General features: G+C 39.7%; 1 protein-coding gene across 3 annotated transcripts in view; it reads right to left on the bottom strand.

Moving 5' to 3' along the window:
* Positions 1 to 13,081, bottom strand: part of VMP1 (vacuole membrane protein 1) — a 61,311-nt gene that overhangs the window by 11,871 nt on the left and 36,359 nt on the right. For all 3 annotated transcript variants that reach the window (XM_063174068.1, XM_063174070.1, XM_063174069.1), the window contains exons 8-10: positions 6,406 to 6,486; positions 3,278 to 3,394; positions 260 to 321 (exon numbers count right to left, since the gene is read on the bottom strand). In XM_063174068.1, coding sequence (XP_063030138.1) covers positions 260 to 321; positions 3,278 to 3,394; positions 6,406 to 6,486 — 260 coding nt within the window. The remainder of the gene's footprint in view (positions 1 to 259; positions 322 to 3,277; positions 3,395 to 6,405; positions 6,487 to 13,081) is intronic.

The raw sequence follows: 13,081 nt of genomic DNA, 5'->3' as shown, positions 1-13,081 counted from the left end.
CCCCATAAATGCAGAGCTGTGGGAGTGGAGGGGTTGAATTTTGGTTTGGGGTGAAAGTTCTGAGCTGATCCCACAACCCTGAACCTCAGGGCCAGCAAAGCCCTGCAGGGGCTGGGGCAGGAGCTGCAGTGGGAGCTGAACCTGCCCCAAAACAGCCCCGGCACCCCGAGCTGCCTCTGCAGGGCTCCCAGCCTGACGGGTGCGGGCATTAATTAATGAATTAATGAATTAATGAATTACTGAGCTGGGAATGACTCACCCGATGAGGGCCACCATCTGCTCCACGATGTGTTTGCTGAAGGTGATGATGACAAAGAGTTTCTGTGGAGGGACAAGAGCAGTCACACAGAGCCTGGAGCCACCTTGTGCTCCTTCCCCAGCAGCTCCTGCCCACCTTTCCTCCTCTCCTCTTTATTTTTCAGTATTTTCAATATTTTCCATATTTCAGTATTTTCAATAATTCAGCACTTTCAGTATTTCCAATATTTTCCATATTTCAATATTTTCAATATTTTCAGTATTTCAGTATTTTCAATATTTTCTGTATTTCAGCATTTTCAATATTTTCCATATTTCAGTATTTTCAATATTTTCAATATTTTCAGTATTTCAGTACTTCAGTATTTTCAATATTTTCCACATTTCAGTATTTTCAATATTTTCCGTATTTCAGTATTTTCAATATTTTCAATATTTTCCGTATTTCAGTATTTTCAAGATTTTCAGTATTTCAGTATTTTCAATATTTTCCATATTTCAGTATTTTCAATATTTTCTGTATTTCAGTATTTTCAATATTTTCAATATTTTCCGTATTTCAGTATTTTCAATATTTTCCGTATTTCAGTATTTTCAATATTTTCCATATTTCAGTATTTTCAATATTTTCTGCATTTCAGTATTTTCAATATTTCAGTATTATCAATATTTCAGTATTTCAGTATTATCAATACTTCTGTATTTTCACTATTTCCCATATTTTCCATATTTCAGTATTTTAAATATTTTCAATATTTTCTGTATTTCAGTATTTTCAATATTTTCAATATTTCAGTATTATCAATATTTTCAATATTTCAGTATTATCAATATTTTCAGTATTTCAGTATTTTCAATATTTTCCATATTTCAATATTGTCAATATTTTCAATATTTCAGTATTTCAGTATGTTCAGTATTTTAGTATTTTCAATATTTTCCATATTTTCAGTATTTTCAATATTTCAATATTTTCAATACTTTCAATATGTCAGTATTCTCAATATTTTCAATTTTTTTATTTTTCTCCTCAGAAAAGAGGCAGAAGAGAATAAAAATCTGTTCCCTTTCTGGCCCTGTTTGCTCACAGTTTGCATTTCTTGTTTTTGCTGCCCATTCTCATCCTCCCCAAACTCCCATTCCCAGAAGCTCAAGGTCACTTTACTCCATCAACAATGTCTGAGTGGGAAAACAGCCAGAGAAATTCACAGCCCCTCACACAAACACACCACAGAGGGGAAAATAACCCTGATTCACACAGAAACAGCAAAAACAGAAAAGAGCTTTGGGCACCTGTGTTAAAACAGAATTATAATAATAATCACACTCCTAACCCGAATCCAGAATGTATCCAAAAATCTCTTCAAAAACAAATTTAGCAGAGTAATATTAAAAATGAAAATCTAACCTAGCAGTTTTACCCCTAAATAAAAATCAAACCTGTAATTCCAAATATAATATTTAATCATATAAAAAAACTATTAAACATATTAAAATCAAGCTTCAAATACAATTTCAACCTTAGAAAAAAGTCCATGATTTATCGAATAAAATTTTACACAACAGAATAACTCTTAATTTCCTACTAACTACAAAACCATTAACACTTAAGCAAATCAGAATAAAAAATTGAGATGGAATTGGCAGAATTTGAGTAAGGGAACAGGAAAGGAGTCCCAGGATGGCACTGGGCAGTCCCTTCCTGTCTGAACATTGCATTAAAGCTTTTTCCATGACTCTCACATTTCCTAAATTCCAAGTCCAGCCAGATCACTCCAAAAAATCAAGGCTGTTGCACAAGGGTGTGCTTGAAAAAGAGAATTAAATTACAAAATCATGATTTATCAACTGTACAAGGCACTGGGAAATGGTTTTTCACTTACATGGGATCTGAGTGTGGAGCACTATAAATTACACAGCAAACACTGTGGTAGCTGAACAAGGCAATTAAAATAATAAAAGGAATATTAGCTGATATCATTTCACTTTTCTGTGCTGCCAGGACACATTTTAGCAACACATGGATTTAAAAGCAGAAGAAAATTCAGCTAATACAAAAATAAGTGTGGAGAAAAAGCTGTTTTATCCCAAGAAATGGAAGAATTTCCAAATCTATTTGTTGTTTTCTGCTTAAGCACTGGGCAAAATAAAACAACCATTTAAAAAATGATGGGAAGAGAAGAGCTTGTGTTTAGGGCAAAATAAAGATTTTAAAGCAGCCTGATGAGGCTGTAACATGAAATATTTTTTTACTCAAAGCTTCTGCTATTTGGATGGGAGTCACAGCAGAGATTTGCGAACAACAGAGGCAGAGACGCTGCAAAAACCCAAACTCAGCTGAAAACATCCCAAACACAGAGAGAGCTCCAGCCCTGACCACACCAGCAAATCCCCCAGGGAACCAAAGCCCAGCTCTCCTCGGGGCAGGGTGATGCAGCTCCAGGAGAATTCACATTTTGTGCAAACAACTGCACTGTCAAACTCAGCACATCCCACCTGGGACACCACAACTGCCCCAAAACTGCAGCAAATCCACCCAAAGTGGGCTGGCCCGGCCCAGGCTCGCTGGGGTTTTCTCAGCGAGCTAAAAAAGGGCATTTCAAAGTGCAAATGAGGGTTTGGTACCAAAAAAGAGTTCACTGCTGGAGCCCTGGCAGTCTGGTGAAGGCTGTAGGTAAATACTTTGGCTAACCACCAATTTCCTGAGCGGGTCAGCAGCTATAAATTACTCACTTGCCTCAGTTTGGAGCAGCCCAGCAGCTCCTTTATTGTAAATCCTTTGCACCAAATTAATTTCCATGACTTCAAGTCGGGCAAAGAGACTGCAGGATTCATTCCCAAGTGACACAGGGGAACAGGCAGGGGGAAAAAAATCAAAATTTCAAAGGTTTCATCCCCCAAAAACACAGTGGAACAGGCAGGGAAAGAATCAGAGTTTCAGAGGTTTCACTCCCAAAAACCACAGTGGAATAGGCAGGGAAAGAATCAGAGTTTCAGAGGTTTGAAGGGCAGCACTTGCCTGGATGTGCATTTTTATCACAGCTTTTCCAATCAAGGTTGCACCGAAGAAGGTCCAGAAGGGAACCAGAAAGTGGCCACAAGTGATCCCAGCCAGGTCAAACAGGGGGTTTGGGATCTGTGGAGTGCAAGGGAAAGAGGGTCAGGAACTGCAGACACACTGGATGGACAGGAACACCACAGAGGCTGGAATTCTGAAAAATGAACAGTTTCCCCCTCTCCAGCTTGATGCAAAGCTCTTGTGTCTCAATAATTACAGAAATGTTGATGTCCCACCACAGAACTTCAGTCTCTGGGATTCAGCTAGACAATGTCCCAGACAATTCCATCCTCAAGGTCCCTCCTTACCCCTGCATCCTGAAAAAAACTAATGAAAAGTTTTCCATGTGAAATGCACAGAAACCACAGCAAAGCCATTCTGAGTGATTTATCAAATTTTCTCTCTGACAAGCACATCACTCTTGGAAGCCAGAGTTTCAACTGATCCCCAGTGATTCCAGCTGAGAACCTACATTAAAAACTGGCATTTACAGTCATATGTATCCAGTTTTAAAACACTGATTAGATTTTATTAAGCATATGCATTTCATTTAAAATTAAAAGAATTTTTTATTATTATTAAACTGCTGGCCTGACTTTTGGTATGGTGATACTATCTGTAAAATATTTTTGAAATGAAATCAAGAAAGTGTCTGAATTCCAACCTTTCCCTGTCAGCCTGGAGCACAGGGGCAGTGTCTGAGCAGGGTCACTCCCAGGAGCAGTGTGGTACTGTTGGGCTTTTGGGATTTAAAAAACGGAATAAAGAGGGTATAAAGAGTTTTGTGATTTAAAAAAAATGGAATAAAAAAGGGAATAAAGATTAAGAATAAAGGACACTCTGCGCCAAGCCTGCAACCTTTGACAAAGGGTTGCACTGGACTGCTGGAGAGCAGAAATTCAGATTTATGAGCAGCCACAGCAGCACCTGCAGAGGGAGAAATCTGAACTGGGTTCAAAGCACGGGTCCCTGAGCAGGCTCCACCTGCCCTGCCCACCTGGGGCAGCTGCTGTGGCCACAGAGCTGGGAATGGTTGTTCCAGAACCTTCTGCTCCTGGAGCTGGGAATGGTTGTTCCAGAACATTCTGCTCCTGGAGCTGGGAATGATTGCTCCAGAACCTTCTGCCCCTGGCAGTGATTGCCCCAGAACCTTCTGCTCCTGGAGCAAAGGCTGCTCCAGGCTCTTCTGGGCTGGTTGCTCTGAGGGATTTTTGTTGGTCCACAGAACATTTCAATCCCTGCAGGCTGCTGTGGGTGCAGAATTTACTCAGCACATCCCCAGCAGGGTTTTCTCTGTGCTTGTTACTCAAAGTTGCCAAAAGAAGGCCACAAAAACAAGAGGACAAATTCTCACAAGTCACAGCGAGGAACTTGGGGCTGACTCTTGCTTTGTTCCTTGCCCAGAGCTGCCTTTATATAGAAATAAACTCCAGACAATCCTGACTTCCTTATTGCCACTAAACACCATGACAGGCAGTTGACTTCACTGGACAAGCCTGCAGAATTCTCATTTCCATTTGCTGGGGTTTTTATGCAGCATTTTGAAGCCACCACTTGAGAGACAAGGACCCACAGCTGGGACAGCCATTACCACTTCACCAGCAAATTCTCATAAAATACACATCAAATAAAACTGCCTGAAATGCAGGAGGAAGATCACAATTACAGGGGAGGCAAGCAGAGGAGGGACCTGGTAGAGAAGTCCTGAGATGCCCCTGGGCTGGTGAGGGTGCAGATAAATTCAAGGAGAACACATGGAGGGGGTGCTTTCCTTGCCCTGGCTCACCCAGAGGTGCCACACACAGGGACAGCTCTGCATTCCTGCTTTTCCAAGGCTTCTGGAACCTTCCACCTCTCCCTTCCTCCTGCAGCTGTTGTGTGAGCACGTTGACAAACTCACATTGACAAAGTCACACTCACAATCTCACATTGACAAAGTCACACTCACAAACTCACACTGACAAACTCACACTGACAAACTCACACTCACAAACTCACATTGACAAACTCACACTCACAATCTCACACTGACAAACTCACACTCACAATCTCACATTCACAAAGCCCAGGTGTGCCCTGGTGGATCCTGATCCCTCCCCCAGCCCAGGGCTGAGCAGAAGTTGTTGAACAAATGTTGAAATATCACTGAGCAGGAGCTCTGGGTGTTTCCAGCCTCCTCTAAAGGTGCTACCAACCCTTTCCTCCATTCCTCCACCTTGGCAGGTCCCTCAGCCCTGCCAGCTCCAAGCTGTGCTGGTGACAAGGACAGGGGTAGGGACAGGGATGTGTCAGAGCAGGAGCAGCTCCTGGCAGGATTTAAGGAGCAGCTTGTAGGATAAATCACTCCAAACATGAAAACATTTGTGAGGATTAGTGAGCAGGAGCTTTATGTCAGCAGCTGTGGTCAGATTAATTCCAGCACAGGTTACCCACACTCAGCAAGCAGCTGGCTGTGTCATCTTTACAGTTTAGGAAAGCAAGAGATGCTGGAAAAGCTTGGAGTGAAAGCCTCAGAGCTGGGTGATGTTGTGGTTGTTCCAGAAAAATGGGATTGGGGTCCCACACTCTGCAGTCACATCTCAGCTTGTGTGTGGGATGAAGAACAAGGCTCACCACTCCTGCCAGCTCCAGAGAGAGAGGTAAACCTCCAACATTATTTTTTTATTCTGGAAGAAGAGCATTATCCTACTAAAAACCTAAAATAGCATCACTGGAGGTGCTCCTTTCACCTCTTGATTAAAAAAGCCATGAGCAGTTTGTAGCCCCACAGCCAAAATTGAAATTTGCTTCCTTTTTCTGCCCTCTCTGGTTCCTGATGGCCCAAAGAGCAGATTTGGGAGGTTTGGAAGGGATGGATGGACACCTTAACCAGGATTTCTGCAGGGACCTTTCCCCTCTCAATCCTCTGGATCTGAGGATGTCAAGAATTTCAAATACAATCCACCAACACCTAAAGAAATAACGACACAATTCCAGCAGGTTTTGTCTCCCTGAGAGACACAGAAAGTGCAAACAAAACTGAATTGCATGGCAGGACATGCAAGAGCTGCATTTTGTGCCCACAAATGCCCAATTCCTGGAAAACTCACCGAGGCACAGGCCAGGATCCCAAAGAACCCAACCTTCTGCACCAGGTTCTGCACGGCCACTCTCGCCCGGGAAGCAAAGTCCTGCAACAGGAAAATCAAATTATTCATGAGGAAACCTCACCTGAACAGAGCCCAGAACGTGTGTGATATCCAGGATTTCCCACCTGGGAACTGGGGGAATTTTAAAGCAGAAAGGTCAGTGTGAAACCCTGAGTTTGGAGGGACAGTGGTGGTGGAATGGGAGCTCCCCATGCACTGAGTTTGGTTTTCACACCCTGAGAGTGGCACTGAGCTCCCTCTTGTTGTGGAAACAGATTTTCCATTATTTATTTCCCCATATCTTTGGAATGCCAGGGCTGTTTGTACCTATTCCTAAAACAAGCAGAAGGAATGAATTCCTCCAATGCCTTTCTGAGGAACTTTCTGAGGACAGAAAGAGCAAAATAATCCCAATTATCCCATTACAGCCTCAGATCTGCTCTCCCAAACCCAGGATCTCAACCAAAATTGCCAATTCCAGGCACTGCCTACAACAGACCTGGAAAATTCATTAAAATCCAGCCTGAATTACTTTAAATTACTGAGCCTAAATTGCTTTAAAAGCAGGGGAGGTGCAGCCCCTGTGACTGGAGCTGCCTCCTTTTATTTTGTGATCAGTTCTTGCTCCTGAGGCTCAAAATTTGCCAGACACCCAGGAAACCCCTCAAAAAAAAAACCCAAAAATAAAGATTCTCACGAGCAGTTTCTTTGCATGTGAGAAGGGAATTTACAGGAGATAAAATTCTGTCCAGAAAAATAAAAGCAAGGTCAGTGCTCCCTGCTCAGGCTTGGCCACAGCAGTTGCAGAAAGCTGGGAATCCTTGGGAATAGCAAACATTAAAAAATAATTACCCATTCCTTTTAAAAAACCTACAAATAAGCAATAAAATTCTGATTTTTTCCAGGAGCAATGCAATAAATTACCCAAGGAAATGACTGTAATCAATAATTAATGATATTCTAAATTCCACCCTCTACTATTGAATTGTAGAATTTAGAATGTCATTAATTATTGATTAAAGCAACTGCAGGGTAATCCAGAAAAATTACATTTATGCAATATTAACTTGGTTACAGTTCTGTTGAAACTTTAAATACTACACACCTAAGAAGGAAAACTACAATTATTTTACAATGTTCTTGCATATTATTTAAATTTTGAGCTGTAGAATTGAGAAAATTTTCTGTGGCAGATTAAAAAATAATAAATCTGTGATGAGACCATTTGCTTCTTTTTACACCCCTTTTTCAAGTAGTAACTTTTCTTCATTACTGTGCTTTCAAAAAGTTAAATTCCCTATTTAAAAATTAAAAACAAACAAACAAACAAACAAAAACCCCCCAATTATTACTCAATGCAGAATAATTCTATTTATTGTATTTAATGCCTGGAAAAAGAACTCAAATTAAAACTGCAAGAAATGAGATTTTCTAAATCTTTCAGTGGGACATTTTTAACCACAGGGGAATATAAAACCCCTCTAGAATATCCTATAAAGGTGAATTTCCACACTTTGAGCAGGAGTTACACCTTGGGCTCATGATTACAAAATGCAAAAGATCAAAATTCACTTTTAAATGAAAAATTTCCCTGATTTTTGTAGGATCCACGCCAGAACATGAGGATTAAACCTGTGACACCAACCCCTTGAGCTTATTCTGACAGGAAACAATCTGGAAAGTAAAACTAATTTTTTATTTTGTTTTTTTTTTAATTAAAAGAGGGAATTTTGACAGGAATTGTTGTAAACAACAAAACACAACAATTTCCTGAGGACCCAGCCCAAAACTCTTGCGACATCCAGGGCAGTTCCTGCTGCAGCCCCAAATTCCCTCGAGGTTACAGAGCCCAAAAAGGGGATCCCAGCTCCAGGGGGACCCTCAGGCCTTGGGATGCAGGGAAAAAAATACCCTCTTATTTCTATTTTATAAAAATACCCTTTTATTTTAGTTATTTCTAGGATTTCCCCAAGGAAAACAACACAAACACACAGTGAAAAATCTTTAGGATTCTTTACAAATTCATTTAAACACCCAAAGGTGCTGAAGCAGATTTTGTCCTTGGGAAAGGTGTCCTGGAATTGTTCTCTTTATAAGCACAATTTATACTTTATAAAAATACTCTTTTATTTTATTTATTTATAAGATTTTCCCCAAGGAAAACAACAGGCAAACACATAGTGAAAAGTTTTTAGGATTCTTTACAAATTCATTTAAACACCAAAAGGTGCTAAAACAGATTTTGTCCTTAGAAAGGGTGTCCTGGAATTGTTCTCTTTATAAGAACAATTTCTATTTTATAAAAATACTCTTTTTTTTTATAAGATTTCCCCCAAGGAAAACAACAACTCTTCAATTCCTCAGGCAAACACACACTGAAAAATCTTTAGGGTTTTTTACAAATTCACTTAAACACCCAAAGGTGCTAAAGCAGATTTTGTCCTTGGAAAGGGTGTCCTGGAATTGTTCTTTTTAGAAGAACAATTTCTATTTTATAGAAATACTCCTTTATTTTATTTATTTCTAGGATTTTCCCCAAGGAAAACAACAGGCAAAGACACAGTGAAAAATCTTTAGGGTTCTTTACAAATTCATCAAACACCAAAAGGTGCTGAAGCAGATTTTGTCCTTAGAAAGGGTGTCCTGGAATCTTTCTCTTTATAAGAACAATTTCTATTTTATAAAAAAAACCTTTTATTTTATTTATTTCTAGGATTTTCCCCAAGGAAAACAACACAAACACACAGTGAAAAATCTTTAGGGTTTTTTACAAATCCATTTAACACCCAAAGGTGCTAAAGCAGATTTTGTCTTTGGGAAATTGGAATTTGTCCCTGGAATTGTTCCCTCCTCAGGGATTTCTGGAGGAGCTCACTGGGGCCATTTTCAGCTCCTTTTTTCTCCCCCCTTTCCCAAAGCTCATGGTCTTGGAGCAATAATTTCACTTTTATAAGCCAATAAATATTTTTTTCTCGCAATTCCATAAATCTGATGGCAAAGTATCTCGAAAATAAAACACTCCAAGACAATTATTGAAATGGCTCCATGATTTATTTGCATGGAAGTTGTCTCTATTCTGATTTTAATTTATTCCCCCATTATCTTTTACCGTGTTGCTAATGCACTGTTGTATTCATTTCCACAAGCTGGAATTGGAAATAAACTCTCTATAAACTAATGGTTGCAGCACAGCTGCTTTAATAAAATATATTATTATAATTAGAGAAGAACTGACTGTATGAACTTAGGGGAAAGCACCATTTTTAACCAAATTTCTTAAAAAGAACCAGCTTACCCCACCCACATTTCTCAACTACAAAATTCAAGGCTGCCTTGAAATTAATATTTTCCCTCCAGCTAAAAACATATAAAACATTAAAAAGCTAATAATGAAGGTCTTTAAAAAAAGTTTAACAAGTTTGTCTCAAAAAAAAAACCCAAACCAAAACCAATGTTGGAGCAAATTTTCTCACCTCGTTAATTCATAATTTATTTTTTTTTAAGTTATTACTCAGCTTGTTTCTTTGCTAAGTTTTGGTTTTACATTGTCCAGCACAATCTACTTCATGGAAAGCAAATTTTAAATTCTAAAAATTTCACTAAATTGCCATTGGTCTTCCTTTTGCCAAATTTTCTGAATAAACCAAAAGACAATTAAAGATTTTTTTTGTACCTATTTTTAATGATCTAATGTAATCAAAGCTGTGAGTAATTTGCAGGGTAATAAACCAACAAAACCATGAATTCCAGCCCCAACATTTACTCTGTGAACAAACAAGTCCAGAACTATTTCTCTTTGGTTCCTTCCTTAAAGTTTGTTTGATAAATCTTTGCGACATCTGCAACAATAAAAAAGCTTCAAAGTTTCATTTCCCTGAGAATCCAATCTCCAGTTTTACAACTTTTACCTCTTTCACAACAGAATTTTTTTTTCTTTTCTTTTCTAAAGCCTGCATGGGGAACAATCTTTTCTCTATTTTTTTTAGCATTTGAAATAAAATAAGTTTAATCAATTATTGCTTTAAAAAATGATATATATATATATATGAAGAGAGATAAAAGTTCAGCTACTTACAGGCAAACCATTTTCCCCCCAAATTAAAGTTTCTAGACTGGAGTGGCCTCCCAGCTAATTGTGATTCATTCTTTAGAACATTTCAGGATGCTTGAGCTCACTGTGTCCCTTTCAAAGATGATTTATTTTTGGGGGGTTTGGAAAGAGATTTCCTGTGAGTGCCACAGAGCAGGCAGAGGAAGGTTAAGTGATTAAAGATGACTTCATTGGGTTAATCATCACATCCCAAAAGCAGGGAAAGGTCAGGGATGATTCCCCAGGCCCAGCTGGCACAACTGTCCTGGGTCTGCTCAGCCTCAGCCAAAGGGAATTTTTCATCATTTCATCCACCCCATTGCCTCCATAGGATAAAAATCCCCCCAAAATTTCCAAACCTAAAGGGATGGTAAGGAGAATTTCCATGTTGTGCCTCAGTGCTCCTCCCTGTGTAAATATGGAACTTTTATCCCTGGAAAATCCTTCCTGAGAGAGAGAATGGACAACCTTGTCTGTGTTACAAAGTGCTGCCCCGTCCCTGTTTTATTTGGTTTCCATTTATAATTTAATCTCTCTCTTCTTTCTCATCTCACTGTGAAGTTGGTGAGCTCCTCAGCAAGCACCTCACTAGATTTAACTAACAAAGCTTGAGGAAAAAATTGTTTTAATAAATAAAATTGTTGTAATCAGTCAAATTGTTTTAATAAATAAAACCTCACCAGATTTAGCTAACAAGCTCAAGGAAAAATAATTTTAATAAATATTTTTTTCCTCTTTTCCCTCTCTAACAGAACAGTCACCATTAATTGTTCCCACTGAAATTGCGGAGCCTCTTTTTTCTTACTCTGATTGATCCACAGGAGGTATCCAAGGAGCTCTGAATAATCAGAATCCCCCCAGAAATAACCTGTGCCACCTCCCCAGCCCTGTTCTCTGAAGCCTGCACAGATTATGCAATGTGAGAGTTCATTTTCAAACAGCTGCAATCAGATTTTAGGAGCACTGAGAAACCAGGGGCTCCCATCACATCCCAGCTCAATCTCTGAAAAACCCATCCAGTTCCACATCCCAGGGATTTGAGGCCTGGAAAAACTTCTCTCCTTTTCTTTCCTGCTGTAAATACCTCAAGCACTTTACAATAAATTGATAAAACTGGCAGATTTAACACAAAGGTGGAGACTGAATTTAACACAATTCCATCCCAAGCTCGTGGTGCACATTCCCTGCTCAGGTCTCATCCATGCCATGGACATTCCTCACCTGGTGGGTGCTGGCCTGGAGGAGTTAAAAGATTTTTCTAGAAGGCCTAGAAGGGGATACACAGGATTTGTGACTCTGACAGAAAACAGGAGAATTATAGAAAAAAAATTAAAAGTCATAAAGAGAGATCTGGATGTGTTACCCCTCAGTGGCTCTCCAGGAGAACTCTGGAGCAGCTGCAGAGATGGAAATTCCTCCTCCTGCAGATTCCTCCCTTTTGTGTGGACAATCCCTCAAGATTTGACATTATTTCTATTATTTTGAGCATTATTTCTATTATTCTTATAATAAAAAAGTTTAATTATCCAGATAATCATCTGAAGTAAAGAAGTAAAGAACATTTTCCCCTCCCCAAAGACTGAAGGCTGGGTGTGAAGTTACCACTTGGATCACCAAAATTAGAGAGTCTTTAACATTTAAAGAGCTGCCTACAAAGACAGTGCCCCTCTTGATGGAAAAATCCCAGTTATGTTAAAAATGAGCTGCACAGTATTTTGTTTTTTCTGGCTTTCTGTTCCAACACAATGGAATCAAACACAACTGATGGGAGAATGACCACTTGTGGTCAGGGAATGGATTCCAGGATTTCAGACTGGGAGGAATTATTAACTCCTTGGAATAAAGCATTGACTGCAGGGGAGCCACAGAGGTACCCAGGGCTGGGAGGTCACAGTGGTTCAGCACTCACTGCTCAACCCCCCCCAAAAATATCAAAAATATGGATAAATTACAAACAGGGATATTGTGATGGCAGCTCAAGGTTCTTTGTTCCAGCTTTCTCCAGGTAAATGCAAAGGGGCAATAAAAAGAGGAAATTTCCATTTGATGCCTGGAGAACAGGGGGTGTGAGGGGAAAGGTTTAAACTTCCTCATCACCCAAAAATCTGGGAGAGAAAGGTCCTGCCTGGGAAACCAGAGCCCCAAAAGAGGGAGCTGGGAAAAATAATTTTCAAGGATTTCTGAAAGCAGTGGTGGGATGGTGGCAGAACTAAGCAAGGACTGAGTCTGATGAAAGAAAGGGATTTACAACAGGCACAGGGCAGATATTCCAGATTCTCAGTAAGTTTCACTTCATGAGAAGTCTGGGTTTTCCGAGGCATTCATTTGTGGAAAAGGAGTTGGGAAATCATGGAAAAGTTGCAAGAGGAAAGGACGTAGATGTTGAACATGATAACAGTTTAAAAAGTACAGGATGAAGGGAACCAAGCAGCAATGAAACAGCCAAAGAACTGTGGAAAGGAGAGAGCAGCACCCACAAAGCCTCATTAAACAGACTGTGCTGGAGATCTGAGGGCCTGAAACTGATAAGAGCTCAACATTCAGAAT

The sequence above is a fragment of the Melospiza melodia genome, chromosome 21 (assembly GCF_035770615.1).
Source record: "Melospiza melodia melodia isolate bMelMel2 chromosome 21, bMelMel2.pri, whole genome shotgun sequence".
NCBI classification, from domain to species: Eukaryota; Metazoa; Chordata; class Aves; order Passeriformes; family Passerellidae; genus Melospiza; species Melospiza melodia.
The sequence above is the reverse complement of the archived record's forward strand: the minus strand, read 5'-3'. Positions and strand labels throughout refer to the sequence as shown.